At 37.3% G+C, this 25,664-nt stretch overlaps 1 protein-coding gene across 1 annotated transcript in view; it reads left to right on the forward strand.

Annotated features, from left to right (window-relative positions):
• The window catches only part of LOC135478239 (integrin alpha-PS1-like), a 59,451-nt gene extending 34,143 nt beyond the window's left edge, over nt 1-25,308 (forward strand). Inside the window, exons 9-25 of the mRNA XM_064758511.1 lie at nt 379-520; nt 855-943; nt 3,591-3,883; nt 9,849-10,035; nt 10,472-10,621; nt 11,377-11,456; nt 12,397-12,556; nt 13,059-13,222; nt 16,883-16,966; nt 18,103-18,205; nt 18,599-18,718; nt 19,372-19,446; nt 22,328-22,462; nt 22,903-23,022; nt 23,560-23,664; nt 24,030-24,158; nt 24,855-25,308. Coding sequence (XP_064614581.1) covers nt 379-520; nt 855-943; nt 3,591-3,883; nt 9,849-10,035; nt 10,472-10,621; nt 11,377-11,456; nt 12,397-12,556; nt 13,059-13,222; nt 16,883-16,966; nt 18,103-18,205; nt 18,599-18,718; nt 19,372-19,446; nt 22,328-22,462; nt 22,903-23,022; nt 23,560-23,664; nt 24,030-24,158; nt 24,855-24,944 — 2,226 coding nt within the window. The 3' untranslated portion in view covers nt 24,945-25,308. The remainder of the gene's footprint in view (nt 1-378; nt 521-854; nt 944-3,590; nt 3,884-9,848; nt 10,036-10,471; nt 10,622-11,376; nt 11,457-12,396; nt 12,557-13,058; nt 13,223-16,882; nt 16,967-18,102; nt 18,206-18,598; nt 18,719-19,371; nt 19,447-22,327; nt 22,463-22,902; nt 23,023-23,559; nt 23,665-24,029; nt 24,159-24,854) is intronic.
• The last annotated feature ends 356 nt before the right edge of the window (nt 25,309-25,664 follow it).

Raw genomic sequence — 25,664 nt, forward strand, 5'->3', positions numbered from 1 at the left:
ATCACAGCACAGATTTCAGATTTCCTCAAGACACATGCAGAGCCCATTTGTGGGAATTCATCAAAATTTTAAGACTTACATATTGAATTTAATCAGTAAAATTCACTAGTTTATAAAAGATGAATCAGTGTACTTTGGGCAGCCTAGCTCTTCACCTATAAATGGGAAAGGCAATCAAATAAATAAATCGAAAACCTGGTAACCTTAAACCCAAGTGATATCTAGAAATAAGAAGTCATGAAAGTGTTTGAACTTTGTGACAGGCACAATTGTGATGGCTAACATATCCCTTCAATATGTGTTATTAGGACAGTCACTCTTGCACAAGTTTGAGCACGCTTTGTAGAATGGGCCCAGGATGTGAAAATTTATTTTCAGGGAATTGAAAGCAGCACGATTCCCACAGTGATTGAGAGTCGGATGATGGGAGAGAAGGAGTGTAAGCGATTGGGCTGTACTTTTGCACGGTTTGGTTTTAGTCTGACCTCAGCTGGTGATCTCAACAAAGACGGCTATCTTGGTAAGTTTTTTAGTTGCCTTTTACTTTGCTTCTGCCACAAGAAGACACATATGAATGTATGTCGTCATATGAATGTAAAATTGTTAAGTATGACATTAGACCCCAAGCGCGCATACATACATACATATACATACTGTTGTTACCTCAGCAGGATATTTAATCTCTGGATAGATCCCACTGGAGCCTTAGAATTATAGTTTAGAGCCATTTTTATGCCCAAGAAAAGCTTTTTTTGGTACTTTCATATAATAGGCTACATCGTACACTACATATTGAGAAATAAAAAAAAACAAGTGTATCTCTTAATCATTTATGGGTTTATCTTTGATTGCAGACGTTGCTGTGGGAGCTCCTTATGAAGGGAATGGCACTGTGTACATTTTCCATGGATCAGAGAAAGGAATTGTCGAGAAATATGCTCAGGTAAATTGGCAACAAAGACCAATTCCACATAGCCAGTTTGATCTGAATTAAATAGTTCATTAACTGTATTTTCGCTTTTAGTTTAGCATGTAAAAATTCACTTTCAGAAGCAAATTATGGCCCTAAAATGGCACATTTGATCTGACAAAAAAATCCAAATTGACCCTAAAATGGATGAATCTAGCAAAATGTCACTTTAAAACTTCTGGTGACATACAGTAATCGTTTTGTTTCAAGCCCTAGTAGTTAAAATTGGGGTTGCACCATAAGTGTTATGTTAATATAGATTTCTCAGAGTTCACACTTTTTGGGCCATTCACTATGCAATATTTTGAATATTTAACATTTAAAAAGGTGGCTTTTTTTGATGGTCAGATAGAGTGTTTTTTTAGAATACAAAAAAAAAAAACACACGCACGCACGACAAAAAAAAAAACCCATGAAACTAAAAGTAAGAGTGCATGGTAAAAGTGTATTGATTATGGTTTAAAGTGTCTGTCGTCCCACCAAAGTGCTGGCCGCTGTTGTATAAGTGAAATATTCTTGAGTACGGCGTCAAACACCAATCAAATAAATAAATCAAAGTGTGTGCTTGTTATGGATTGCGAGTTAGCCGCTTTTTGGGCCTAGGCACACATGTACATGCATGCCGTATGTGTAAATAACTTGTCATGTCACAACTTGTATGGTCAAATGGAAACTATAAATTAACTTGCATATGTAGACAGAGACATCACTACCAAGTATGGATGTTTAAATTGTAACCCTTTTGTAAAGTGAAAGACAGCACCTGAGTAATGTTTATGTCCACTGAAAGACTACCATTCAAAGTATCTTAAACTGGCGTTAAATATTTTTTTTTAGATTTTTTTCAACCTAGTAAAAGTTTAGTGAAACTTCGTCTTGACACAACTTCAGTGCGTCTTATTGAGTGCAAGGCGATGTAACATTTACTCTAGCCTTCAAACGTTGACGGTATTTTCCGTATATTAGTGTAAGCAGTAGCCTATGACAAATGGGACTTCAGCAATGAAGGCCCAAGTGATGAATATAGTTTTCTTGGAAAGTGGACATACTGGAAGAATAGTTCTTGAAATGTTGATACTACAGCAGGCCCTACTATTTCATTCACAAGGAACTCCAGCGACCCTGTTTCAATAGCCTAGCTGAAGATGCAGGGTTGGGGTATTTCTGGTTCAGGTCGTAGCCTCCAGAGCGGTTGTGCTCGTGATTTTGACCCCAATTAAATGTTTACAAAATGACAGTAGGATTGTTGTACAACTAGATTCATGCTCAGTTGTGAAACAGATGGAAATAAATCTTGTAACGGTGGCTTCTAAGATGAGAGGAGACCTAGTTATTGCAGACATCTGAGAAAGCACCTTGACTTGATGAGGGCATTTCAATAATTTTACTGTATTTTATAGGAGAAAACAGAAAAAAAACATCCCTTGTATGCGAGAAAGACGAAGGAGCAATATTTAAATTCTTCAGTTTTAATAAATTCAGAGGAAAAAATTATGCGGGTATCATATAAGATTTTTAATTAATTTTATGCGTTGTCTGGTGAGATGCTGTCTTCTTGTTCCCATAAACCTTTGGCATCTCGGATAAAGTTTGCACTGACTCTGATATTTGTTATTTAGAAACTGCTGACTAAACACTAAAATAAACGACAAGAAACATATTTGGGGAGACTAATGTGGGTTTGGCCGAGAAGGTATGCTACTGTCTGACATTTGTTGAATATCACAAGGCTTGTAAATTAACTGATTTTACGTCTATGGTGGTCCATAAGTGATACAGACCGGCCGCACAACACTGTGTGAAATGGCTCTTCAGCTACACCTAACTAAATCGTTCTAAACGATGTCAAAATGATGTTTTATGCAGTAGTTTTGTGTTACGATTTGTTACTTCATGGAATGAATGGATAAAGGCTACCTCACGGCTTAGGTTGCTCAACCTCATAGCAACGTGTTTGATTGGAGAAAATTTTCAAGATGGCTGCCTCGACTCACACCAGCCATTTGTGCAGTGTTATCATGTTATTCGGTGAAATCTCGTGAAAATAATGAAGGTGACACTTTTTGCAAAGCTTGAGTATCCTGTCTTGTCCTTTAAACTGAGAACGCAAATGCAGCCTTAATCGTGTGTTGAGGACATATTTACATGGTCGGAAAGCCTTGAAAAATAGGAAAATCTTTAAAATATAACGATCAGACGAAATAAAAAGGTGGATTTTCATTTTTTATTACATTTTTGGATCTTTTTTTAGAGCTGGCTTAGGTGTAAAACAGAAAGTGAAAGTGGTGTGGCCGAATGTAGAAGTAGTGGACATATATGACAGAAAACAAATGAGTTACAATGGACATAAATGAGAATTTGTGTGTGATATTGTAGGCTATTATAGTGGTGGTGTAAATAAGCTTAAACTGTGATAAGAATTCTTAAATTTTAAACATTTAATTTTTACATTGATTTTTTTTTAAAATTGGAATACATACAAATTGTAAAAATGTATGCATGTCAATGTCTGTGTCACCATGAATTTGGCTGAAATAATGCCAGTGTGAGGTTCAGCCTTAATCATTCATTCATTCGTTCATTCATTCATTCATTCATTCAATGCCTGTGCTTTTTATAGAGAATCTCCGCAGACAACATCACACAGACAAACCTACAGGCTTTCGGAAGTTCTCTTTCTGGAGGAAAAGATCTTGATAACAATGGCTATCCAGATCTCGCCATCGGGGCTTTTGAGTCTGAAAATGCTGTCGTTCTCAGAGCTCGCCCAGTCATTACGCTGAAACCCACAATCCGGGCATCCCCAAAGAAGATCAACCCAACGGGTGAGGCATACTGCCGGCATGATGGCTCCAAGAAGCGGTGTATTGCCATGGAGGTATGCCTACAGTTTGAGACAGACTACCCAAACCGGTGAGTTAGAACACTGCAGAGGAGAGCATAGGTTTAGCCAGGGGTGTGTTGTGGTGTCTTTAAGACGCCCTATTGTGACAAAATTAGCATGGGACAGATAGGGAAAATAGGAGAAAACTGGAATTTGAAATGCCTGATTTCAAATTCTGGCTTAATCTATGCAGCACAGCATGGATTAGCTATCAGTTTTCATTATTTTCTCATTGTGTAGAATAAAAAGTGAAAGAAAGCAAAAGATGAAGTGAGCCCCTCTGATAACAGCTACTGTCACTTAAGTTTTGTTTGGTTGGGGGATATTGGGTGGGGAGGGGGAGTCTTTTAATTACTGGTGCTTCAGTTTTTATTTTCTTTCACTTATTGATTGATATTGATTCATGGTATGTCAGTTATTCTTTTCGTTGAAATTTGGTGAGGAATTTCAGTGCCCTCTTGAGGTGATCTTTCTGATTCCCTTCAGCCATCATATCTGTATTGCAACGATACAACCATTGGGATATTAAGATAGGAATGGTTTCCTTATTTCCTTCAGACATCATATCTGTATTGCAACGATTCAGCCATTGGGATATTAAGATAGGGATGGTTTCCTGGTATCCTTCAGACATCATATTTGTATTGCAACGATACAACCAATGGGATATAAAGATAGGAATGGTTTCCTGGTATCCTTCAGACATCATATTTGTATTGCAACAATACAACCAATGGGATATTAAGATAGGAATGGTTTCCTTATTTCCTTCAGACATCATATCTGTATTGCAACGATACAACCATTGGGATATTAAGATAGGAATGGTTTCCTTATTTCCTTCAGACATCATATCTGTATTGCAACGATTCAGCCATTGGGATATTAAGATAGGGATGGTTTCCTGGTATCCTTCAGACATCATATTTGTATTGCAACGATACAACCAATGGGATATAAAGATAGGAATGGTTTCCTGGTATCCTTCAGACATCATATTTGTATTGCAACAATACAACCAATGGGATATTAAGATAGGAATGGTTTCCTTATTTCCTTCAGACATCATATCTGTATTGCAACGATACAACCATTGGGATATAAAGATAGGAATGGTTTCCTGGTTTCCTTCAGACATTATATCTATATTGCAACGATACAACCGAATGGATATTAAGATAATGGTTTCCTGGTTTCTGTCCGTCATTATATTCCAGGGATTCGACCAGTACGATATTGAGATAGGAAATCCTGAGCTTCGCTATACATGCGATAAGTGCACTATACAGTCCTGGGTATTGAACCAGTCACGAAGTGTTAACAATTTTAATACCTTGGGTTCAAAAGTGAGCCTTCAATGCACTTCTGTAATTCAGATCAAGTCAAAATTGAGCTGTCAGTAACAGCTGTAAATGTGTCAGTTTCAGTAACAGCTGTAAATGTGTCAGTTTCAGTAACAGCTGTAAATGTGTCAGTTTCAGTAACAGCTGTAAATGTGTCAGTTACCAAACTGAAATACATGTAACCTTGACAATAGCAGTAGTTCATCAGATGAATAAAGTCAAATAATATTTGTACAAAATCCTCGCAGTCCCGCTGTCAGTAACAGACGGAGCATCATGTAAGCTTTGTATTTAGTGGACTGGGGTTGTCAGAAGAACTTTCGTGAATGGAGGAGGAAAAAGTGTTCATTCATGAAATGAAACATACAGATGTAGCTTTCCAGTCAACTAAATGTGGAACTACATGGATTAATTCTCCAGGCCTTTTTGGTGCACATATCTTGTACAATGTACCATCTTGACATCGAAACAGTATTTATGCTGTCTGTGAAATGAAAAAGAAATAACTGATACATTTACATGTGAGAAACAGCTTTTTTAACCTCCATTCCTGAAGAGCATGACTCCCAGTCCTGTTAACACTTCATATTTGACATTTCTAGCTGCTCCAGTGTCCTTACTGTATGCATCAATACCTTGTCTGTCCTGTGTCTGGCATGTTTGTATCATGCTCACAGATCATTTGCCTACATGTTAGATGCAAAGTGTCCTCAGCTTCCATGAGTTTAATGCTACTTTTCAGCCATGACAATTTCATCCTGCCGCCAATATTCTGCTGTCATATTTTTTTCTTTTCTTTTTTTTTTTTTTTGCAATTTTCACGTTTCAATCAGAAACCATGCATCATTTTGTTTTAAAGGGAATCTACATTTCTGTGAGAGTTTTCCAAGCTTCATTTGGAGTTTAAAAATCTGAACTTCAGGATCTTGCGGATTGTTTTAACAATGTGTGATTGCTGTAAATGACCTTATATTTCATCAAAAGAATGTGCAATCTTAAATGTGAAGAAGTGCCATAAAGCATTTCATTTGGTGTTGAAACTAACAATTTTTCTGTAGAGAAAAAAAAAATACTTTCGGAAAAATCTGAAAGATCTAGGACTGTCAGAATTAAGAATGCGGAACAATTAGATGAAATTTTAGGTCATTTTATACAGTATTTTGGTAAACTTTTGAAGTTTGCTGCCACGTCTATATCATGTAGTTTCAAGATTAAGCTCATTTTACAGGGATTGTAAACCCATTTCATCTCTTCTCATATTTTATCAGTTTTTGCTATTTGACATTTTCAAGCCTTTGTTGTTTTTTTTTTTTTTGTTTTTTGTTTTTGTTTTTTTCTTTACCACCATTCACCATCATTGCAGATCAAGGTTTGTTACTTACCACTTGTGTTGCTTTTGTGCATTTGCTGAAAGGCCTGTCATTTGTTGAAGTTTCATCATGTTTGGCTAAGTTTTGCTCACCTTCATGTGATCATTAAACTCCCATGATCCTCTCTGATCCACGTCGTTTGCTTCCCAGCATGCATTGCTAGCCATGATGCAGTGTGTACATTGTGTACTTGTATAATCTACCTCTATGTACTCAGCCATATGTACACCTACATGTACACATATTTATTTGTTTGCAACTTTTATACAGTTATAACATTTTTACATACAGCCCAATATGTTATGGACAAATTTGCCTAAAAAATGTGACTGAACAAAAATTAGTCTTGAAAAAACTTTTGGAAAAAAAAATATGACAGTACAAGAACGGAAAAAAAATGGACCTTGTGATATCAACAGTCATCTTTTGCGTTTGATGAGCTACTAGGAGATGCTAGAAACTGCACATGTAGTTCTTGCATGTGTATGAAGCTTATAAAACATATCATGGGTGAGAAAAAGAAACGGTGTTATTACTACATTGTACAGAAATGATGTAGATGTTGGTGCTTGGCTTGTTCCTCCATAGCTTACAAATGTGTGTGTGGAATGCAGTATTTATACAGAATGTAGGGTTGAATACCTTGACTAGCTTTAATAACAATAAGTACATTGCACGTGTATTGGAATGCCAACATAAGTATGTTATGCATGTTTGGTGTGTTTTATTCTACCCTACTAACTCCACCCCCCCCCCCACCCTTACCCACAACCTTAAAACCTACCTCCAAGAAAAAAACAGCTATGCAGTTATCTTGCACAAGCTTTATAGTAATCTTTTTATAAACAAAATTATATTATCGTTACCTATATGCTAACACAGAGATACTGTAAATGTATGTGATGATCCACCCAGCATGTTCAGGGGCTGAAATAGGGATTCTGCCGAACAGAGCAACAGTCCAACTTAAAGGAGAACAAAACATAAAAATGATGCCAAAATCAGATGAAAGAGCATCAAAACTTACTTGCAAATATGGTCTGTAATTTTTTTTTTTTTTTTTCGAATTTTTTTTTTGTATTTGAAAATATTTTTGTATGGTGGGTATTTGGGACCACATTTTGGTATTTATTGCTGTTTCATAATGATATTCTAAATAATGATGTAGTGCATGTCTAACAAATTTATTTGAATGTCAATTTGTTGTTTACATCCAAACATATGCACTTAATCTGAATTATGATAATATTCATGAATATATTAAAAATATAAATATGATCAAAATCCAGGCAGAACACATTTTTCAGCTGGAAAGACCAAATGCTAGTGCAAATATATTTATTAAACATGTGTTACACCCTTATTTACAACACTATTGCAACAAGACAATATATACCAAAAGGTGGTCCTGTTTATCCACCATACAAAAATTATTTCCAAGTGTCCTTTTCTCTTTAAAGAAAAATCGAAAAAAATACTAAAGGCCACAAACTTTTTACATTCTTTCATCTGAACTTCATGTAATTATTGTGTTTTCTCCACCTTTAAAATTCTTACAGACATGACAGAAAAACTAACAGCGACGGCTGTGTCAAATTTCAGAAGCAAAAGCATGTTTGTCAAGAATTTTTGGAGCAGGTATTTTGTCAGTGGTTTATCACAAATGGTATAAAACTTTACAATACTGGACAAATCAATCAGTTTGTCAACAGGAGGCATCTTGAGATGGAAAATTGAAGCAGTTTGATTGGGCAAAAAGAGGGCATGAACTGAGACACGGCCATCTACATCCTTATGGATGTGGAAATACTCGTACCTCTTCACTAGGACATAGTTGTTTTTCATGTTTTAATGGCAAGCCCACACTGAAAAACCAAAAAATGGCATAAAAATAAACTGAAAATCCACCATTATATTTTGTCTCGGTATTTTTTATCAATTTTCCTTCTTTTTTTCTAAGCTTTTCTATTACATAAATATGCCTTCAACAAGAAATATTGCTGGTACAGTTCCAGCTTCCAACAAATTAGATGCATTTTTAGTTTTATTTTTATTACCTTCTTCAACATTGAAGAAACAGTGCCTGTAAAACAACTATTGGAATTGGTGTGGCCGTATTATTGGTTGTATGAGAACAAATCACAGGTTATAATGGTTGTATGAGAACAAATCACAGGGTATAATGGTTGTATGAGAACAAATCACAGGTTATAATGGTTGTATGAGAACAAATCACAGGTTATAATCTGTCACTGAGCATACTGGGTTGATTGTTGTTTAATACCTTCAGTATACAAACAAGTTTTCTTTTCTGTAAAAACCTTTAGGGCTGTTGTGCAACCTCTTGCCTCTTCAATTAGTTTTGACCAGAATTTCCCGTCCTCTGCTGTAATTTGTAAATATTTGTCTGCGCATGTTTCTCTGATATTTTCATTATATAGTATTGGTGGAAAGATGCTTGTATGTATTTACTTATTTATTTACTTGATTGGTTTTTTACGCTGTACTCGAGAAAACTTCACTTATACAAAGGCGGGCAGCATTATGGTAGGAGGAAACCTAGCAGAACCCGAGGGAAACCCGTGACTAAGGATGCTGTTGTATAAAGGAAATGTTTCTTCAGAAATTAAGGCATCAGATAAGAGCCATATTTACCAAAGCCAAAAGCTTGAATATTGTATTTAATATTAATCAGTAAGAAATAACTTTGTAAGCGTTTTAACAGCTCTGTAAATACTAACCCTGGCAATAACTCTGACAGTAGTACTTATATCCGTTTAGATCTTGCATATGTCAACAGGTAATTTGACAGCAAAATTCTTACTATCGTTCTCTCTATTTCTGTTTTAAGCATTTCTTCTCTGCTACTAATATTTTTGCCTACTACATTAAAATAATGTTGTGTTAACACTTGTCTGTTAATAATCTACAAGCATAACAAAAATAACCTCTTTTGACTCATAACCAAATTCTTGAAGATGTGTTTGTGGTGTGTACAATTTTCTGTGTTTTTAGATTTCAGATCATTGATATCCATGGCTTTTCTGATGGGAGTTCAAACCCAGTTATTTTTTTTTTGTTTTGTTTTTTTTTTCTCGTGGAAATTGGAAATTTTGGTCTTGAGCCTTTAACCTTCTATGTTTCATCCAGTATCTTCTGAAGTCAGCTGAAATTTGACATAGTTGATCTTTGAATTGTATAGATCGACCCCTTTTGTTTACTGCTAGAGAAAAAATGGGTGACAACTTCACTAATCCTTGATATCCTTCTTTCCCTTCTAGATTCCAGTCTGCCATACGTGTCATCTACAAAATCGAGGCCGATAAGTTTATTGGAGCAATAACGTCGCGAGTGGACTTCAAGTCCCCAACGAATCCCCAGACCCCATATTTTGTGGAAAAAGAAATGACAATAGACAAAACGACACCTGCTCCAGGGGATTGTCAGACAGAGCTTGTTTATCTTAAGGTAAGCTTAGGTGGTTTTCTCTAAGCTGTTCCTCATTATTATCGTATAGCAACACACTGGTTGTGTAAATTGTAAAAGAATTCCTGGTGTAAGTGTTGACTATTTGTGACCTGGGCCTCAGTTGTTCAAAACTCTCTTATGACTTTATACCGTCTTCATCTGTAAACCAAGTCTTCAAGTTTGCTCTAGGCCCAAAAATAAGCCTGTAACAGTATATTAAATATGTACTTCATCAGCTGCTCTTTTACTTGGTCTGTGTACAACTGTACTGGTTGCTTGGTTTTCTTACAATGGCTAATGTATAGTATGACTTAATACCAGTATTAACTAATACACTTTTGAACAACCAGGCCCTGTCCTTTAATTGACTTCTGCCTGAAGTTGTGTTGTACTTTTGCCGGCATGAACAAAGGGAAGTACTGTATCTCTGTTCCAGGACGTGTTTTCAGACAAGCTCCGCCCCATCCAGTTCCGAGTGACATACCGGTTGCCGGAGCGACAAGTTCCTAGCCTGTCAGCTACTAGCGCTCTCCCAGATATAAACAACTATCCAATTTTGAAACCTGGTCCAACAAATGATCTTCAGGTACGACTGCATGCATTAATTTCATTGATGTTTAACTATATTCATGATATGAATAAGTGCTTGACTTATAGGTGGAGAAAGCATAAAAATTACATCAACTACAGACGAAAAAATGCAAAAAGTTAGTTGTAAATGTGGTCTTCAATATTTTTTCGTAAAAGTGAAATATCCTTGATTACGGCATAAAACACGAATCAAATAAATGAATAAATAAAGTGAAAAAGACACTTAAAAATATTTTTTGTGGTGGGTATTTGGTGGTCACCACATGGTATATATTATCCTTGTGTAATAATATTGTAAATGAGGATGTAACACATGTTAAATAAATATATTTGCAGTATCTAATGCGTGTAACCTGGATTTTGATCATATTATATATTTAATATGTTCATAAATATTATCATAATTCAGGTAAATGCATCTGTTTCGATGTAAACAACAAATTCACATTCAAATTTACTACACATGCATAACATCCTTATTAAGAACATTATTATGCAAAGACGATGTATCCGATTAGGCAGTCCCAAATACCCACCATGCAAAAATATTTCTAAATTCTTTTTTTTTTTTTGTGAAACAAAAAATCATATTCGACCTTATTGGAAAATAAGTCTCTTTCATCTGATTTTGGCATCATTTTTATATTTTGATCATCAAATTTTTGTGTACGTGTATTGTGTAGTTGGTTAAAGTGTGAAAAAAAATGTTGGAGGAGAAAATTAAAAGAATATCACCTTTGCTATTTCCAGGTGGACTTGGTGAAGGAGTGTGGCACGGATGAAATCTGTAACAGTGACCTTGACCTTGATGTTTTGATTCTGTTAACTCAGTAAGTGTCAAGGTCATTTATCTACACTGCAATTGTACATGCGTGACAATGATTCTGTTGGTGATTATGGACCTTGGTGTTTTGATTCTGTAAATGTAAATGTCAAGGTCTTTTATCCACAGAGCAATGGTATACACTCACATGTAACAATGTTTCTGTGCTTTCAAAAGTGTAAAGCAGGATAACTTGTACTTGGTTCCGCTACAGTTACCTTATAGTCTGAGGTGGACCTGTAAAAACAAAGAGCTCTTGTTAAGGAAGTAAAGCATCATGTAAGGAAAACTTTGCAACTTGTATTTGCTCAAGATTTGTCTGGTGTGTAATGAGGTGTGATAGTTTCCTTAGGTTCTGTCCAGTTTCCTTAGGTTCTGTCCAGTTTCCTCAACCCATAAAACTAGCAGCCAGAGTGAGACTAAAATATTTTTAAGTATGGCACGATACATCCATCGTGGCTGAGTGGTTAAGATGCTTGCCTTTCATTCACTAAGGACATGAGGTGCAGGTTCAAATCCGGTCGTGGCCAGGTAGTTTGTTGATTCCCTGCTCTTAATGGTCATGTGGCGTTGATGTGAATATGCGGTTGATTTGGCTTCCTTGAAGGCGTCTTATCTCCCACCAATATGATGTGCATATCTGTGCATCACACGTGGGAAAGTTTGTCAGTAACTTGTCAAAAATCGATGGTTTATGTGAGGCACAATAATTTCCTCCACTCCAAAAAACGGCCACTATCATATAAGAGAGAAAATCCTTGAGTATAAAATAGATAAATAAAGCACCCAATACAATAATATTTAGGACACAAAGCAGAATTAATCAGCCCATAAATGATAGATGTAAATGTGAATGCTTTAAAAAGTGTCCACTTCTGTATGATAAGAAGCACTACAGTGACTGAAATAGTTTTTTAAAATAATGTTAAATTTCTCCACCCATTTAGGGACACTCAGGGTGCTCGACTTCCGATCCTTAGCGTGGGAAGTCAAGAGGACATGAATATCCGTGTGTCCATCAGAAACCCTCAGGAACCAGCCTACGAGACAAAGTTCTTCATCACCATACCTGAGACCGTTGAGTTCCTGGGAATGCACGACCCAGAGGTAAGTTTAATCATAAAAGGGCAGTGGTTTACCTTGGGGCACTCTGGTTTCACTCATCCATTTTTCCGCCCGTTATAATGCTGGCTGCTGTTGTAAGAGCAAAATATCCTTGAGTATGATGTAAAACACCAATCAAATAAATAAATCAATCCTTCATCATAATACTAGTTGCCATTGTGTAAGTGAAATCACAGGTTCAAATCCAGGTCGTGCTGGCTTGACTGGCCTAAAAGGAAAAATCAACAAATAGTCTAACTTGAGTGATTTTGGAAGAGGGATGGAAACAGACCTAAACATCCACAAATATTTTTTTTCTGACATGCTTAGTAAGTCTGTGAATCATGTTAAAGCAAGTCAGTTGCCTGTCTGTGTCAAATTTGCAAAAAAACTACAACACAGACTGATTCAGATCTCCAAATATCTGACACAACAGACCAGTGAGATCAATAAATGCGAATAGAAAATCATTAGTCAGTAACATTTAATATTTTTTGCTTTCCAGAACACCCCAGTGACCTGTGCGTATTATAATACAACAATTGTCGAGTGCCCGAACATTGGGAATCCGTTCCTTCAGGATGCCTCTATCGACTTCACGATGCTTTTCAAGACAGAGAAGGTGGAGACAACTCATGGGAACTTTGTCATCTTCGCCTTTGTCAACACGTGAGTAAAGTTTCACAGGAAGTCTGCTCCCAGGTCCATTTGAAACCATGAGGAAGCTGCAATGGGTTTAAAAGGATGTGTGAAAAGGAAGAATTTTAGGCAATAATTATAAATAATAAATTTTCGTTTTTGTGTTGGGGACATATTTTATATTTCTTAATAACCGCTCTATTTGATGTATATTTTCCGTCAATGAGTACAAGTGTTCGGAAATCACATCATCAATGGATTTACTAGGAATTTCGGGATAAGCATTATCATTTGAGTGATCGCTTGTCTCCTTTGGAGATATTTGTACCAACAACTGTGCATAAAAGTTGCCAGTGTTCACATTTTTTCCTGCTAGCGTTAAAACATTTGTTCTCTAATTTGTATGCAAGTACGTGTATTCTCATAGCGTTGGTCATATTTGAATTTTTGTCAAAAAAGGTAAAATAAGTTTTACTGTATGGTACAGCTCAGGCTAAAAGTCAATTGCTTACCGCTTGTATGGCGCTCCGAGATACTGAATAACGCTCTACTGATACATGACAAATTCTCTACTGAGCTATGTCAGAGATCTGCTGAGGGGCGTAGGATTATCATTGAACGTGTGAATATAGTTCCGTCTACTGACTAATCCTAGCTAGTTGTTTGCAAGGGAAGGGTCAGTACCAGTGTATTCAGCTATGTGAACTAGTGGTGAAAAGTGGAAAGTTTATGTAACCTACTTCAGCAAAACAAAATTAATTTATCAATTATATTTAACGATTTAATTAAGGGAATAAATATGCATTCGAAGTCGTTGATTGGTATCGACAGTCGCCATACTGATTTTGATATACATTTATGTCATGCCATATAGAACCTTACCGCAGGTATTTTATAGCAAACTTGACAAATCTTCGCATAAACTTTGCAAACCTACACGACTTTCTTGTGAATAAAGCACATGTAATATCGCCTGCCTCCCACCTAGGACATCGCCCCAACATAGACAGACAGCAGTCCCTCATTAGGATTCCAAAGTTTGGTTTTTCTGCCTTTACCAGTTTTTGAGACATTGCAATATTACTTCTAATAATAACCAGATTTGAATTTCAAACTGCTAAATATTGTAGGTAAAAAAATAAAACTTAAAACTGATAAGGAATAGACTGGACTTGCACGGCACGTCAGCATCAAAGTGTAATTTTGTCTGCTAAACTACTGAGTGGCAGATAATTTTTTGACAGGCAAATAACTCCCACAACAAGGAAAAACTTCTACGGAAGAAACAAAAGATGTTTGTCCATCTTTTAACTTGTTATGGGAGATGAAGAATGAGCTAGTTGTAGCAGCCGTGGTGATCCATTACAAATCTCGCATGGACTCACTCGTAAATCACTACTTTACAAGAAGACTTCCACTTTGCGACCAAAATTGCACATCGTGTCAGATATTTTACTTCGGTTTAATGTATGGTGTTAGTCTTTCAGAAATTCTTTTAAATCATTCTAACCAAGAACTAAATTTTCCGTCATCAGTTTTCCACTGCCAGTGCGCAAGCATAACAATGCTCATCCACTTGTGGATACTTCTTTCTTTCTGAAACAAAGTTCACAGATGGTCAGCTCCTCAAATTTCTCCATCATTCGACTATTCTAAACCCCTTTTTCACAACTGGCTGCCTTTACATTTCTAACAAGTCTCAGAGTACAGTAGGACTTTTTACATGTACCAATAAATAAAGAGTTCGAACTTGAAACTCCCCCATTGTCCAATATAATACGAGAGTTGGTTTACAATGTCACTGGTATTTACAGTTGACCTTTGTATTGGTGAGTGTTCTGTTACACTGAGCAAGGATCTTTGTAGGGGGTGTCACCAGGTAAGAGTGATACTCACTAGCCAGAGACACACCTGGCCTGGGTGAAATGTGATAACGACTTGTCTGTACAATTTTAATGACACTTCAACAGTAGACCAATGCTTATCTCACTGAATCTGATCTTTGACCTTGGTTATGGTCTGTGACAGAGTAAGCTGCTCATCACACTGGTGTTTTAAGGTGCAAAGCTGTATGTAACAATATGCAGAATGCAGTAGCCTAGATATCCCAAAATAAAAATCTTAAAAACATCATCTGACAGGGACAAATAAATATTTTATCACAATTTTGAAGTGTCATATACATATGCATGTTGGACAGTTTTTGCCTTTGCAGTATGCCCAGCTCAATGGAAATATCAGTTATACTATAAGCTCCTGGTCAGTGTAAATTGTGTGAAGCTTGTATCTTTGAAACAGTCTATAGGAATGTGACCTCTGATGTTCAGGGTCATATATGTTATCTACACTTGAGATGACCAAGTGTGATGGTGTAGAGACCAGGGGATAGGACTCGGGGAGAGGACGTTCCTTGAGGCCAGAGATGGGGGTGGGAGTGTCCACTGTTGAAGGCGCTATTTCCCCTGAGGTGTAGGGGGGAAATGTATGATGGTAGAGGGTAGTTGTAAATAGATAGTGGATGGGGTGTAACTTAGAGGGGTGGGCATTACATGGATGTTGTTCAAATTGCTAAGTAATGTAAGCAGTGTATTTTTGTTTTTGTCCATATTTGTGCAGGTAGTAAAAGATCAATTTATTTGATTGGAGTTTCACGATGTGCTGAATAATGTTTCACTTATACAAAGGCGTCAAGTATTATTGTGAGGGAAACTGTTAGAAGATGGTTAAATATAGAAACTGTACCTTGATAAGGGGAAGAATACTCCGTAGCTTTGTAATAGATGTTTTCACATATTTGTTGGGTAGTTTTGTAACATGGTTGACCATATCATCTTTCGGGGACTAAGGATATAGTGTGTACAGAAGTGTGTAGATAAGCAGGGTTTTTTTTGGAGGGGGGGGGGGAGCAAGAAGGAGGTTTATGTTATTGTTGAATGAACTGGTGATAATGTAATTGATAACAGGTGTAGATTTCAGAATGTTGTAAATCCAGTATGGTTAAATGTGGTTGATTTTTGCCGATCAGTGGGGCTGGGGTTGGGGGGGAGTGGGAGGTCATATTTTAGAGAAATGGTGGCTGAATGCTGTACATGTGTGGCTGGTTAGCCCATGTACCAGTAAAACACAGTATCTTTAGTAGTTCAACTCAGGTGGTTTGGTTTTTTACCAACTGTGTCACTTCATCATTATCCTAAGGCATGCTGTGATGTTTTGGTATGTAGTCTTGCTGATTGTGCAACTGTTTTTTGAGTTGTTTAAATGCCTTATTTGAAAACTGGTCTTAGACAGAGAATTTATAAATTCCCCAAATCCCACTGCTTTTGCTACCTTGATGAAGAGACGCTTGTGTTGACTACGCCGATGTGGCCATTTCTGCAGTCTTCAAACGTTCATTAAAGACCATGTCCACCAGTATGGTGTGCATATCTGTGCGTCCCATGTGGGAAAGTTTGTCAGTAACTGGACAGTGGTCAGTGGTTTATCCCACCCATAAACCTGCTTGGCTGTCATATAAGTTAAAATTCTTGAGTTTGCCCTTGGGCAACAATCAAGTAAATAAATAAATCTCAACGTAGGAGTATGCGTTGACATGCAATTCTGTTTTATCCTGAAGAAAGCCCTTAAGCTTATCCCACTGAAAGTCCAACTGTAAGTGTAAAATAATCTACCTTTGTCATTTTGTTTTTCCAGAACGAGTGATGAAATGGACACCCAGAACAATTATTACAGACAGGAGGTCAAGGTCACTGCCAGGATGGACATGTTTGTCACAGGGTAAGCAGTTTTTGTAGTTGTACTAGCATTTGTCTTAAGACTTTTTTCATATGTGCACCTTAAAAGCTTAAACAAGTAAATGTGTGGAAAGCTACATTTACACATTTACTCTGTATTATTTGTGACAGATTTACCAAAGGATGCAGCTGACTAATTTCTGGTGGGGTAGACAGGCATTGCTCTCTTGGCCATTGTGTCATGGGTTCAGATCCATCTAAAGCTATTTTTTTTTTATCTGTCTGTGGCATGAATTAAAACTGTTCTAAAGTCTTTCAAGAATGTTTGGGTTTTATAATTTCTTTTTTTGTTTTGTTCGTAATATTTCAGAAAAAATAAATAAAATAATTTCAAATTTAATGTTTCATTTGAACAGCAAAGTAAGAAAGCCATTTTTACATGGAAAAATATTAATAAATATAACCATTAGATACAAGTTGGAAAACATTTTGTTTATAAACTTTCTTTAATGGAAATAAGTGCATTTCATGATACAGACAACTGAAAACTGTACATAAAAATGCTTTTGTTTATTTTTTTAAAAATTTTCTTAGAAGAGTGTTGAAAGGCATTCAGATATTTGAATTCTATGGTGGGCTTTATGAGCCATACCAACGGTATCTAGGAACTCTGACGTCACATCACCTTTTTTTCCTGATGTTGACCAGAAGGAAGAAATTTTTATGAATATTATTTCAGTATTCTTTTAGTCATGGTAAAAAGAGTTATTCCAACATTCAGTGTCGTGATTAAACTTCCTTTGATGTCAGAGTTCCAAACCTCTGATAGTATGGTCCATAAAGCCCACCTAAGAATCCAAATGTTCAAACGCATTTACCTCTCTTTACAAAAATCTAAAAAAAAAAATGAATGTATATTTATGCATGGTTTTAAGCGGTCTATTAAGTGATGCCTACTTGAAAAATAAATTGCATTTGAATTCTAGGGTGGGCCCAATATGATATTAATAGGGAAGAAGTGAAAATGTTCAAACATGTTCTTTTAAAAGTATTTCCCAAGAGACTAATTGGCCAAGTCCATGACTCTGTTTTGACAGTTTTGGAGTTGATCAGCAAAGATATGCCACCAATCACTGTGTTTCGTTGTATTGACCTTTGTGTGATTGTTGCCCTTTACAGCTCAGCTCTTCCGGAGCAGGTTGTTTATTCCGGATCAATACGCGGAGAAACGGACATTGAGTACGAAGACGAGATCGGACCTGCCGTCATGCATGACTACCTGGTTAGTCCTCCAGCCACACGTGATTACCTGGATATACCCTAATCTCTGCAACCTTTTCGGCCACCTCATTCTGAGACATTCTGAAAAAAACTGTGGGGTGTACAGAAGTAATTTGCAAAGTTTTATGAAGCTTGCAACTTTAGTGACACAAACAAATCATTTTAGGGTCATTTTCATAATAATTGTCTGCATAAATTTCTGTGAAAACAGTGCTTTGTAGGTCGAATGGGTAAAGATTGACAGTAAGGAAAGCGTCAGCCTTTATAATGGGGAATTATCCATGATATCTATGTCCTCTGTGTAGGTGGTGAACAATGGTCCCATTGATGTCCCTTACTCTGCCCTGTACATCTGGTGTAAACACTAACCATGAAATCTGTGTCCTCTGTGTAGGTGGTGAACAATGGTCCCAGTGACGTTCCCTACTCTACCTTGTACATCCTGTGGCCGTATGAGATGGAGAGTGACTATAACTCCGGCAAGCACCTGCTCTACTTGATGGAGGTCCCCACGGTAAGAAGAGAGACAGCTGCTACTTTGAACACGAAGGATGCCATACCATTTTGCCTGGAAAACTGTTCTTTCAGAAAAACACATAAAAGCCTTAAGATGATACTTTTGATGCCAACACTTAACCTTTTCTAATAAGACATTAATCAGACTTTCCAGGAAAAGTGGTTTTATAAGGTGGATAAATAATCAGAATCAATCAAAATGCGTCACTTGAAGAAGAAACAAAACTTTTGGCGAGGAGTGAAATATTCTTGACCAGTAACAATAAAGCAGAAGAAGAGTCCATTTGGTATTGCTCATGGGATTTGTTGAATCTGTGGGATGTCATCGCTTATTTCAGTCCTGAATGATGGCATAAAAGAGATTTGCTGTTTGCAAAAGCGTACAATGATCTGGAAAGCGTAAGAACAGTGGTAGCACGTCTGTATGGCAGTTGTTCTACTACGTAAATGCTTGATTTCCCATTGGGCCGCTTGTGATCTCATGTACAAGTATGTAGATAAAGTTGTAGACAAAACTCAAAGGAAAAAAAAAAAACTAGAACTGCTTGCAGATTCACGGATTCCAAGCAGCTTCCACACACTTTTAGCTGAATAACTTGTTTACTTGTAAGGAACAGCCAACTGATTAGTTGTTTTTGGTTTTATTTGCAGGCCACCAAAGGAATAGCTAAGGACACTGTTACCTGTCATGTAGACGCGGCCATTATCAACCCCATTGGTGCAAAGGTACTGAGAATAGCATGATAGCATGCATTCCCAGAAACAACAGCTTTTTTTTTTTTTTTTTTTTTTTTTTTAAACATTCATGGATATAACATTTGAGTACTGGGGCTGGTTTCATGAAGCATACTTAGTTATCGTAGCCCTTAACTGCCATGGCAACGCATGTTGTAGAGATACAAAGTGCACTTAGCTAAGGGTTACTTAACACTAAGTAGGCTTCATGAATCCGCCACCTGGCCCAGTCGATGTCCTACCCTGAGTGTCGGGTGGTATCTCAAAAAGCACTGCATTTGTTAGTCTGAGGTTTTCTGCACATATAAGGCAGAATCTCTGACTAGAAAACAATTCCTCTTCACCTTACCCACTTTCTGAAATGATAGTCCTGCTTATCTAAACGCCATGTATCAATATTACCCTTCCTGTAAGACGACCTCAATGAGGGAAGATAACTACACGTCAACTACACTCTTCATGCTTACATGCATGCATTTGGCTTGCTTTTTATCATTAATATTAAGATTGATATTAACCTTAGTGCATGGAGTGTGTAGAAAAGCAGTGTGTACTATTATTTGTCAAAGAATACAGAAATATATGGTGTCTGTAACCCTTATATTATGTTATTATACCATCAATATTAGTGTAACTGAAACCATATATTTAACTGAATAAGCATGTGATAAATTTATCCTGCAAAGGCACATCAAATTTAGCGCAGATGGCTGTGGTACCAGTGAATCACTGCAGCCATGTCTCTTTTTCATACCTGATCCAAGGGAGATAACCCAGTCACATCCCCCACGCAAGAGTCACTGTCCACTGAAAATAGCACAATATTGTCTGATGCAGTTATGGTCTTTGACTAGCTGGCTTTCATGAATTGCTTGCATTTAGAAATAGATAACAATAAGTCATTCCTGGCGCTTGGTTAAGCTGTTGGGGAGTTTCAAGTTAGAACTCTTCTATCGCTGAAGTTAAAAAAATGTTAGGCAACTATTGTGGGATCACATTTACTATAACATGGGCGTCTGAAAAAAAGTTTCCCAAAAGATATTTCAAGCATACTAGCAATGGAGAAAATATAGGAGCTAAATGTTTTTGTGAACTCAAGTTTCTGAAGGAAAACGGTGTCTTTTGAACCTTTGGAACACGTTGAGTCGAGTGATGGGTAATTTGATGTCTACAAAGGTTGCCTAACATTTTTCACAAATCTGGGCACTTCTCTCGCTCATGGCAGTAGAAATGAATAACCTCGGACGTAAATAATAAACGTCAACAAAACATATTTTTTGACTTAAGTTTCTGAGAAGAAGTGCTGTATATTCCTGTTATTTAGATAACATTTCCATTCGTTTTAAAGAATCTGATCTGCTGTCTTGACTGTATCATTTGTCTACAGCATGTACAAGGTTACAGTCTTTAAACAGAATATTTCTGTATTTCACCTGAAGTGTTTTATGCCAAAATGCCCTCTCAGAAGCATGTGAAAGCCTTAAAATCATATTTTCATGCCCACACTCAAGTGAAACTATTTAAACTTGACTGAAAACTCTTAATTGGCTACATAAGTTGGAGAAATCAACCAGAATTGAGCAAAATGTGTGACTTCAACAATGCTAAACTTTAGATGAAGTACGGTATACTGTACATATACTTGTATGTATACCCTAAATGACCCAAAATTTTGTCCACAAAAGTGCATTTTTAGAAGCAAATAAATGTCACAAAATATTACTTTTTGGAGCTGAAACTTGCAATTTTCCCCGTAGAATATCATTCCCTGTTCCAAGTAAACCACCAAACACCTTTTGTAAAAATCAATAGAACTCTTAGAATCAGGTAAAATGGGCAAGTTAGTCATGTATGAAGTTTATGGTCATTTTTTTGACAGTAGTGCTTAATTAACCCTTGACTAACCGCTTGCTGATCTGCTGTTTTGCTGCTTTCCTGACGTCATATAGCCAGTCTCAGAAGGTGGTCCCACATATGTTACTGTCAACTCTCTAACCAAAACCAACCAGGTAAGTATACAGACATCTGCAAGTTAGTGTTGTCTATAAAGGATATATGAATGGTTTTTGTGTGTTAATATTCTGTATAGAATTTGTCATATAACATTTACATGTAGAAGTACAAAATAAGCTTCTAGGTAGGTAAAAATGGCCTTAAAAACTAATTTTTCTAAGGTCTGAGCGGTCAGTAATTATGTTGTGGTGCTGTCAGCGGTGATAGCTGTGAAAACAGCTTGGTTTGGAGGAGAGTCGAAACTTGAGGCACTGAGCTAGTCCCGCGTTTTTAAATTTTTTAGCATAACGTATATTTCCCTTAAAACCATAATATGTTAAGTAACTTGTATTCCAAATCATGTATCCTGTAAAAATACATGTATTTGTTAACGGGTTACTTTTTTCTTCTTCTGTGCAATATGTCATAGTTTCTGTATAGTTGTAAAGCAAAGAGGTAGTGCACCGTGGCATAACAGCAGAGAATGGTGTGCCTGGAACGGTCTTGTGTGGGCAGGAAATGCTGTGCTGTCACATCCATTTTGTAACCAAGTAGTACCTTTGGTATTGAAACTTGCATTCTTTCCCAGTGATATGTCATCATATTTTCTCAACACATCTCAGAGCATGTTTCTAAGGTCAGTAGAACTCCCAGAATCAGGTAAAACGTGAAATATGGTGGGTGGGCTGTATTATAGGTCCTCTATGATATATACCTGATGTGGTCAGGTCAGTCTGTGACACAGTTCCAAGGCCATTGTGGCGGAGTTGTCTAAAGAGTCCTCCTACACAGCATGTGACATTAAATTGTGCAAATATGTCATTATCTAATGTTTCCTACATTGAGAAGATTTATAGAGCATTATCATTTCTCTGTCCAGACACGAGAAGATGCTCCACCAGCTGTTCTCGACAGCGAAGAGCCAACCACCCGGAAGAGACGAAGTGCCTCCGAGGAGCCTGGGATTTCAAAGCGACAATCGGGCAATGAGAAGAGCAAGAAAATTGTCACCCTGGTATGAGGAGCTTTTATCTGTTGCTGTTACGACTTGACAGGACTTTATACTTTAGTGAAAAAAATGAACTGAAATTGTCGTTTAACAATTTTCACAAACAGGAAATGGCCACATCATGAACTGCAGGAATTGAACCTCATTTAACCTCAGTGACATGAAAGTGCCCTACTTGTGTAACTCTCCGGAATTGTAACTCTCCTCGTTTAACCACTGGCAAAACAGGATGAACTGGTAACAAATTATGCTTGTGTTCAAAAACAATGACAGAAGGAGGCTGATTTACAGATGAAATTGGAGTACCTATGCTGTAGATAGATATGTTACATGTAGATGTAACAGTGCACATTTCTGTACTAGAATGGTTTCCACAACAACAGTTTTGAATGCAAGACTGAGTTTCTTTAGATTCTGATATGTGTAACCTTTCTTCTGTCTCGCAGGATTGTGATCATGAGTCTGCACGTTGCCGTCGTATAACGTGTAATATCGGAGCTCTTGGCAGAGAGGAGGATGTCACAATCACCGTCAAGGCCCGCCTCTGGGAGAGTTCATTCCTTCAGGTAAAGGGGGAACAGATGGCCAGGGTTAAAGAGGTTATACCAGAGATAGCAGGAATTATTGCATGTCCGTCAATATGAGACTCAGACCTGTACTGTTTAAAGTGTTAAAATGATTCTAAAGTCTGTGTTAAAAAGTTGTAATGCTGTTGTTTGGCCTATTCTGTAATAATAGCAAAAATTAAATTTGCTTTGTGCTGATTTTCGGCTTGTTGCACAAAATCTCTGGTGTACCCTCTTAAGCATAAATGTTCGAAGCAGAACTTCTAGGTTGATTTTTACAGTGTGCCATTTCAGAATTTTTCTGCCTTTTTCCTGTGGGTTACACACATGTAAGGTGATCAGTAGTATGACGATACCAAAATAGACACTTACAAATCCAAAAATGGAATTAAAACAAAGTTGAAAATTGAGAAGGCATTTAATCTGCCCATAAAACAGAAATTTAAATTGGTTTGGCCTAAGCTTCATGGCTTTTTCTCCCCTTAACATTGTAGTAAAACATTGTTTTGTAAATACTTGGCCTCTTTTCCTGTGTAGGATTACACAAACGTGGATGAAGTGCGGATTCGTTCAAAGGGTGAAATATCTATAGACCCCAAACTGAACATTGAACAAGCCACAAGAGACAATGATGTAGACTATGTAAGTATGAAACAGCAGAGTTATACTACTGTAATTCTTCAATTCTTCTGAAGACACTATTCTGTGTTGACTGATGAAAGTTAATTTAATATGTGTGCATTACAAATTCTAAGTGATTTGTTTTATGGACGTGACGGGCTATTTGGTTTGACAATACAAACTGAGAACATACTTCAGTTACGAGGGCAAGCGCACATAACCAGCTGGGCTGCCAGAGAAAGAAATCGTCTTATGTGTCACTGTTTGTCATGAGTATGTAGAATTTAGAATTAATGGATGCCCTCTTTACACAAGTTACCAGTTACCCTTTGGCTAGTAATTGATAAAAGTTGTGTGCAAGCTGTGTAATTGTTTGTTTTATCTAGGCACAAACAGTGGCCATTCCTGATGTCCAGATTGCTGAGCCGACTGGCGAGCTGAAATGGTGGATCATCCTGGTGGCAGTGCTGGGAGGAATCATTCTGTTGGGCCTTTTGATCCTGTTACTCTGGAAGGTAAAGTTGTCTCCCTTGATTGGAAGTCTCTTTCTAAGTGGCTGGCAGAAGGATACTTCATTGCATATCCGGATTTTGATTCTTTTGTGTGGGTGAGAAATCAAGAATATTTCACTCATGCGACAGTGGCCAGCTTTATGTGAGGAGAAAACCGGGCACAGCCCGAGAGGAATTCCTCAACCATCTACAGGTAGCTGCAGACCTTCCCGCTTATTGAAGGAGACTAAGCCAGCATGAGCTGGACTCACAGCGACTGCATTGGTGAAAGGCTCCTGGGCTATTGCGCCAGGGTAGCATGCTAACCACCTGGGCCACGATAAACTTTGCCACTAAAATCATTGTCTGTAGCAAAACTGTGCGGATTACTTCATGGAGTTCTTATGTTTGGGGGGTGGGGGGGTGTCCCCCGGGGCTTATTTGGTTAGCGCACTAGGGTGTTCTCGGGTGTGTCCCATAAAACACCAATCAGATGAGAAAACTAAACTAAGCCGCAAGTCGATAGATTGAATTTGACATTTTGACATCTCACGAATATGTGTTAATTTATTCATGTATTTACAAGCTGTGAGTTCACAGCGACCGCATTGGTGAGAGGCTCTTCAGTCATTGTGATGCACTAGCTCACTCACTACTGGACGAAGAAGAACCCCTAATGTCTAGTAATGTTCTGTTGTTGTTTTTGTTTTTTTTCTCCAGCTTGGATTTTTCAAGAGAAAGAAGCATGAAGAGATGGAATTACACGAAGCTCACCTGGAAAAACAGAAGAACCATGAAACTGATGCATAAAGTCGTCCACATTTCCACAAATTGTCATGTGATATTTGCACAGATGAGTTGCCTTATTAGCAGCAACAACGCAATACAAGCTTCTCACCGACCCCTTGCCAACAGGAGGAGTGGCTGTGCTGTGACCAGTACCTTTCCAGGCAACCATTGGACATGTGGCTTGTTCTTCAGAGGGATGGGGATGGGGGGAGGGATTAGAATGTTGGTTTGTAGTGGAACAAAACCATCTTGTTCATCTTGACGTTTTGGCCATCAGACGTGTTCCGTCGTTATCTCTCATTGATGCTCTGTCACTTATCTTCATATAGTTCCTGTTTTTTTTTCTTCTTTTTTTTTTCTCAGTGCTGTCACATTTATTCCATTTAAATTTGTTTTCTTCTGTGTTTTTTTATTTTTTTTTATTTTATTTTTTGTATTGTGATATCCACTCTCTCAGAACTGTTGATATATGTGTACATACTGGTTATGAGATAAATGCCAAACTGTCTATCGATATGCATTTAAAATAAAATACCCAATACCCTGTTAGCTGCCTCTCATGATGCTGTTAAAGCATGACCTGAAAAAACAGGCTTTTTAACAAAATCCGCCTGTTCATTATAGCCAAGTGTTGTTGAACTAATGTGTGTCATTAGTGTCAAACTAATTTAGTGAATCTAATGTCAGAATCATGTTTCTGAAGCACTGTATGTTAAAACTACGAAATTCTGAGTATTTCCT

Source organism: Liolophura sinensis, chromosome 11 (genome assembly GCF_032854445.1).
Source record: "Liolophura sinensis isolate JHLJ2023 chromosome 11, CUHK_Ljap_v2, whole genome shotgun sequence".
NCBI classification, from domain to species: Eukaryota; Metazoa; Mollusca; class Polyplacophora; order Chitonida; family Chitonidae; genus Liolophura; species Liolophura sinensis.